Consider the following 7,500-nt stretch of genomic DNA (forward strand, 5'->3'; position numbering starts at 1 on the left):
ATTGATGTATCGCTCATCAAATTGCCATCACATCGGTTTTCTTTATATTGGTATTGTGAATCACATGAGCTTTGATTGTACAGGGAGACCCCAAACAAGTGGGCCCTGGGAAACGTTTAATTACCTCCATCGTTTTTATTCAACTAATATTATTTTTCAGGAAATCTCAACTGAATTAAGGGAGAGTGAATGTGCCAAGTTTCGTGAATCTGTGATATTCACACGCCATGTCGTGGACACCTGAAGAAAAGTCATTTTCTGTAGAAATCCATCTGCAGCCAAATTCGTTCTTACAGACAAGGCACCTGTTCTGCGCACATTTTGCAACAAAGAAAGCACCCAGGAAGTCTCAAATTCAAAGGTTCATGAAAATTTTTGACATCATGGAACAGTCCTGAATATGAATTCACCTAACAAAGGAGACTACGCTGGCCAACCAATATCAGGAAGGTCACCTGAGAATACTGCTGATATTCCTGACTTAGTCGAACGCAGTCCCAATAAATCTATTTGGCATCGCCATCAAGAGCTGGGACTCGTCTGTCCGTCCGTGCGTACGACCACAACCAATACCTCGGACATGTATGGACCGATTTTGTTCATACTTGACAAAAGAAGAAAACGTGATGGCATACATATGCACATCATTTTGTTTCGTGATGCAATCAAATATGGCCGACTGGCAGCCATTTTAGTTGTAAAGAACCTCATGCTCAACACGTCCTCAATCACATCCCAGACAAGCATTTACCGATCTTGTTCAAACTTTGCACAAGCACACTACATGATGGCATACACATGCATCTCACTTTATTTTGCGATCTGATTAAAGATGGCTGACTGACAGACTGGTGGCCATTTTAGTTGTAAAAGAAACCCAGTACTGAACACGTCCTCAACCATTTATCGGAGATGCATTTACCGATCTTGTTCAAAGTTGGCATACCGATTATAATGAATGATGGCTTACAAATGCACATCATTTTTTCAAGATCAGATATAAGATGGCCGATTAGCAGCCATTTTGTTACTTAAACGTGTCTCAAACCATGTATTTGACCATGCATCGTCCGATTTTGTTCATTCTTGGCACTAAGACGCTACATGTGGGTATACATATGCAGAAGATTTTGTTTTGAAATCCGACCAAAGATGGCCGACTGTCGGCCTTTAACTCCGCACAGCAAAATTACTAAAACTACGGGGGCTATGACCTTTTATGTCCTTTTGTCCTTGTTAAACTTTTCCCGGGGCCCACTGTTTTGGGTCACCCTGTACCATTTCATGTAAGTATGCTTGTAGTTCCTATCTAAGCATCCAGCTTATGGTGCAATGATCCCGTGTTAAATCCCATATAATATGGTCACTTTTTGATTGGCTGCGAGTGCCTTGCAATGCATGTTAAAGTACATTCGTATGTTTTTACGTCTTTGTGATACAGGTGATATATACACAATGTCTTTGACCGACCTCCATGGACATCAGTGAACTGTTTAAAAATAAAACGACAGGTACGGTCATTGTGAATGATTCATTGGGATTGTGTCATCATGGATAATATATGCCTTGTTGAAGCCACAAATAATCAGGGACTACAATGTCTGGAAAACAGCCTTTGTTGAAGGAGACAACAATATAATCTCATAAATGAGCAATACAATAATTTATTTGTTTGAGGTTGGTAAGGGTCTCGCTCGAAGAACTTTGTGTTGATGCATTAAAGGTATTACATATGCAATCCTTGATTGCTTTACTAGAAACCTTCTGAGTATCACGCACAGATGTTTAAATTGGCAGCCTGATGGCAGATTTGGCCCAAGAATGCTCACTGTGTAAGGGTGTACATTTTATGCACCTACATATCAGCAGAGCACATACAAACAAGGTGGCTTAGGCCTCAACATGAAACCGCCAGACCATCACCAGAAGGGCAAGACGACCTTACCGATATTCATCTCAAACGCATCTTCCTCTGAAGTCTCATTCCTGCCCTTATTCAGCAACTCCGTTCCTTTTTGTACTTCAAAGGGATGTGGAGAAAGATGAGAGAGAGAGAGATATGTCAATGTTTGTGCCACACATCTCGCATTGCAAGAATACCACATGGAAATGTAGAGGAACGCTGATGCTGGAGCACAGACAAAATTATCTTAAACTAAAGAGATGTGTATTAAGAATTATCAACTTCACAACTGCCGTCATATACGGATCACTACTTAGAGTCTTCTTTTGTAAACTTGGGCAGTTCAGCTTGCACTTTGTTGTATTGTCGTCGAAGATTTTCGCACCTTTTCTTACCCAGCTGTCTGTTTGCTATTCACCGCAATCTCTCTGTTTAATTATAATATTGTTTTCAGAGAACTCATTCGGTCAGAGAACAGACGAGAGTGCGTATAATTCTCTGTTGGAATCTATTATTTATTTTCTCTCTCTTCAAGGCTGACCATAGTTATCGTAAGAATGCACGCTTTTCACATTTTCAGAGCTATTTGGTTGTTATTAAAGGCATGATTTAATGAGAGGTTTCTCTATAGTTTGAAGATTTACTTTAATAATTAAAAACATGATATTTCTGCCACATAAAACACAATGTCAGTTTGCTTGTTTGTGTTTGTGCAGATGTCTGTCGCCTTCATAAGAGTAGGTTTTAAAGGCCAAATCTTTTAATACGAATGTATGTTCACGACAGTCAATATTTGAGGATAAAACAAAGTCGAAAAACATTTTCCATAAAGAGTTATTATGTCTCTTCTATTGCAATTGTAGACGGTGGTTTGCAAACTGAACCCGAAGGGCGGTGTACAGAAGTGGTTTAAAAAAAATAACAATACATACAAGGCGCAGCGAGGTGAAATTCTTGGCACATAATGTGCGAACGCACGCAGAGTAAAACGAGTGTTCATTTACATCTGTATGATGTCTAATAAAGAAGATATAAGCACACCTGACACTAGGCCGAGGCTTCAGACTTGGGCACGCTCACAAGTCTGCACCGTCAAATAAACGGTTCCAACCCATCACAGTTGACTGGCTTTTTACTAGTTAATTATATGAACCACAAATTCTGAATAGATTCGGATAAAGGTGCTTACCCACAGCCATTGATGTCCGACAGTACTTCCATGATTGGGTAATTTGAAGCTGTGGCAACTTGTCTGTGCTTCTGTTCCCTCCAATAAGACATCTATGTGCCTTCAATCAATTCCCTTGTTATTCTAATGGTGTTGAAAGCACTTAGTGGGGGGGAAGCCATTGAGTCTCTAAATTGCACCTGCCATGTGCTTCAAGCGCTGGAAAGCATCAATTTCATAAGGCTAGCTGTTCAGGCCGCGTGAAAGCGAACTGGCTTCGTGGAGTCTCGTGTACACAGCCGGGCTTAGAGTCGTGTCCCGGAGGCCACTCGTCTAATTTTCCCAACGAAAGAACAGATGTTCCACTTTCTTCCCCGCACGCCTTGCCTGCTGGCTCGCTCCTTTTAAAGACAGATTCCTCTTGCTACTGTAGCTTTCGTGCCAGCATCCCACCTGCATGACACGTGTGCCACTTTTCCACCTGGTCATCTGAATGCTAGATTGTAAAGTCAATCTAAACTCTCTTCTCGATTCTGTATACTGGATTGCTTTATACCAAGTAGTGTGTGCGTGATGCACTCCCCTCTGGGCTCTTTCTTTCTTTTCCCACTTACTAGTACTAGTACCTCTTCTCTTTCTTCAACTTTTCACTTTATTCATTTTAGTTCCTCTTTGTTCTCATTATTTTGTAACAAAATAAATAAATACAAACAATTATCAGGTGCATTATCAATATACTTTTGAGGATTTGATATGACCAGCACGATTTAGAATGCTTTGGAACACCATATATTATTCCGTACTTGGTAATATATTATGGAAATATTTTGCACTACCTACAATTTTAGAGCTTGGTTTGAAAGCATTGTATTGAATAAACGACATTTAAATAAATATTTCTTTCACATTTTTGTCTTAAAATGTTTCAAATAGCTGAAATAGAACATAACCGTCTGTTTGGACAGAACATTTTGAGAATGACCTGAACCACTAAACATTTGTTCATTTAAATTTTAAACCAATGAAAAATCAGGGCCAGACTGTGCAAATGATGTCTGAGGAAGAATGGGTTCAAGTTCATCATAAACTAGTGGTACCTGAAATATACCAGGTAGCATCATCATCATAGGATAGCCTGTTCCCATTTGGATGAGGAAGCAATGTTGAAAATACAATTTGTACAGTGTCAAGGTTGGTGGAGGAGTTAGACCACAGAACAGATCAGGACATAACGGAATGAAAAGAACAGTAGAGAGGATGTGTGTGGGGAGGAGATGGGGGATTAAGAGGGGGGGGGGGGTGAAATACAACAAGCGATACACATAGGTCCCCCGTCGGTGAAGTGATGTGAGTTGACAAAGTGGAAGACTCAAGGCGGCCATCTTGAATTTTGACGTAGCGACCCAATTTTCAATAGCGTTCTTCCTTATGCGTAGATACACCCACACACCAGATTAGAAGTTAGTAGTTCGTTTATTTTTCAAGATATTTCGCTCACAAGGTTCAGACATACATGGCGGCGGCCATCTTGGATTTTGACGTGGCGACCCAATATTCAATAGCGTTCTTCTTTATGCCTAGATACATCCAAACACCAGATTAGAAGTTGGTACTTCGCTTATTTTTCAAGATATTTCGCTCACAAGGTTCAGACATACATGGCGGTGGCCATCTTGGATTTTGACGTGGGTTGCACCCACACACCAAATTCGAATTCGGTCCTTCGCTTACGCACGCATGCACGCCCGCACGGACGGAGGGGAAAACCATAGTCCCCCTTTCGCTCCGTGGTGCGACGGGGGACAACAACAGCAGGATTGAGAGACAAATAGAGAAAGCTTGGAAAAACAAGAGCCAGAATTGCTTTGCAATATATACCCCCGACTGATGTGATATTTTCCAAATCCAGAAAGGGCATAACTCTGTTAAAAATTGACGAAATTCCATGAAACTCGAACTTGTTCAGTAACTTATCATAATGAAGCCATGTACCAAGTTTCAGTTGAATATGATAGAGGGTATGGGAAAAGGTCTGAAAAACCACAGGTGGTATGGACAGACAGATGTGCAGCAAACCTATAGTCCCCTCTGAAGAAACCCGTTGGGGACTAATAAGGGATGTGGGGAAAAATGAGTATTAGGGGAAACCCCAGGGGGTGAAAAACATCAATACAGCTGGAAATTGGGACATGCTGCCATGATGCGGAGGGACTCATTTTAAGAAACCAGTCGCAAAAACGTTTGTGAGTGTCACGGTAATGTCAGAGAAACACCTCAGATCACAACACGTCCCGTTACAATCTGGAGAATCCGAGCGATGCGTTGCAGCGTGCAACATTTTCCCCGGTCTGTGCAACAGATGTATATTTTCATCACGGGGCAAGTAAGGCAATGTCGTATAAGGAAATCTCCATGCATGGCTTGCGGACTTCCTCTCTGGTCGTAGTCAACGTGTGGCCCTGAATGGATTTCTCTCATCTCCCCTTCCCGTTCAGGCTGGAGTTCCCCAAGGCAGTGTGCTGGACCCTGTGCTTTTTCTGGTCTTTATCAATGATCTCTCCGACTCTCTGGAAAGTCCTCTGTATCTCTTTGCTGATGACTCCACTCTCTGCCGCTCCATTCCTCTTCCCTCAGATCGGCAGTCTGCAGCCTCCTCACTCTCTGAAGACCTGGACAAAATCACAGACTGGTCAAACATGTGGAACATGTCTTTCAATCCTGACAAATCTCACACTCTTACTATGTCTCTCCGAAAAGATCGACTGGACAACCCTCCCATCTACTTTCTCAACAATCCTCTCCAAGAAGTTCTGTCGCTCAAGCTTTTGGGTCTCACCATCTGCCATGATCTTTCTTGGGAAAACCACATTTCCAAGCTGGCCTCCAAAGCCAGTCGCCGACTGGGCATCCTCCGTCGTGCGAAGTCCTTCCTAGGACCACCTGAGCTCCTCACCACATACAAGGCTTTCATCCGCAGCTCAATGGAATACTGTTCTCCCCTATGGGCTGGTGCTCCTGCCTCACACCTGGCTCGGCTTCACGCTGTTGAATCCAAAGCTTTCAGAATCATTGGAATCTCCCGCGATGAAGCTATCTCTGAGGGCCTTTCACTCACTCACCGCAGGCAGGTAGGTGGTCTTTCTGTCTTCTACCGACTCCTCTCCGGCCTTGCTCCCCCAGCTCTCTCTGTGCTCTGTCCCCCAAATATTCCTACAGGTCGCACAAGATCTGCCAGCCACCCTCTGATGGTTAAACAGCCGAAATCTCGGCTCTCTGCTCACCTTCACTCTTTCATTCCTCTTTTCTCCCGCCTCTGGAACAAACTCCCACACTCACTTCAATCACACTCCTCCCTCCAGGTCTTCAAAACAGCTGTTCACCACCATCTCTTATCTTCCCCCATCCAAAACCTTGATCTTTTTTACCCCCACTAATTCACCCCAGATCCACCTTGTTTGAAATTCCAACTTCTTTCCTGGAAGTCTTGGCAGTGTCCATATGTTTTATACCTCTCCCACCCCCCCCCCCCTTCCCATGCCTCCCCCCCAAAGCCCTCTCCCTCCCACAGTTCTCTCGATGTCTCCATGTCTCTCGGTCCCTGCTCTCAAATGTTGCGTTTGTGTCCTTCCCCCTCTCTCCCCATCTTGTCTACCGCTCCCGATGTTATTTGTTTTGTGTGTCTGTTTGTCTTTCTGTGTGATTAATGTTCGCTCTTTCACGAGCCTCGATCTTGTACACAAAAAAAAAAAAAAAAAAAAAAAAATGTGCGATATTGCCAAACGAAATGGCCATCCTTTACCGATAAACTCCACATTGCCAATGACATACTTATACAGTAGTATGTGTTAAAAACAAGAAGTTAAACTTTGTGATTGCTTGTGATCCCATTCGGCTCATTACCTCCCCCACCAAAGGTGGATGGGGGTTATGTTTTGACCCCAGTCTGTCTGTCTGTCCGTTTGTCCATTTGTGAACGAAATATCTCAAAAATGTGTAGACGGATTCTGACGAAATATGGCAGAGATGTGGCGTATGTGACAAGGACGAAATGATTAAATTTAGATGAAGATCCGGAACTATGTTTTTTAGTTGTTTTTATTTAATTTTATGTTTACTTTTTACAGAGCAATGCCATATTTACTGACAATTTCCTTTGTTCAGTTTTACACTTCCAAGTCAAGATTATACATGGAACTTGCACATTTGAGTTGAGGTTGGGTTTGCGTTTGCAAGTCCTCTTAATGCCTTCTCGAAGTGAATATGATGTATTTAACTGGAGCTGTTGGAGTATATTAAAAGACTGCAAATTATATCAAAAATAATCATTGGGAATTTCAATTTTATCGTCAATAACCCATTAGAAGTGGAAACCTCAGGAGTGCGTCAGTATAAGGCCTGGCCTTCCAATATATTGTTATGTCTGTGGGGG

At 42.5% G+C, this 7,500-nt stretch overlaps 1 protein-coding gene across 1 annotated transcript in view; it reads right to left on the bottom strand.

The window, feature by feature from the left end:
* LOC144892290 (collagen alpha-1(XII) chain-like) overlaps positions 1 to 7,500 on the bottom strand; it is an 89,487-nt gene that overhangs the window by 63,299 nt on the left and 18,688 nt on the right. Inside the window, exon 5 of the mRNA XM_078778126.1 lies at positions 1,946 to 2,020. Within this exon, the coding sequence (XP_078634252.1) occupies positions 1,946 to 2,020 (75 nt within the window). The remainder of the gene's footprint in view (positions 1 to 1,945; positions 2,021 to 7,500) is intronic.

This window comes from Myxine glutinosa, chromosome 5, assembly GCF_964187855.1.
Source record: "Myxine glutinosa chromosome 5, kmMyxGlut1.1, whole genome shotgun sequence".
Classification (NCBI taxonomy): domain Eukaryota; kingdom Metazoa; phylum Chordata; class Myxini; order Myxiniformes; family Myxinidae; genus Myxine; species Myxine glutinosa.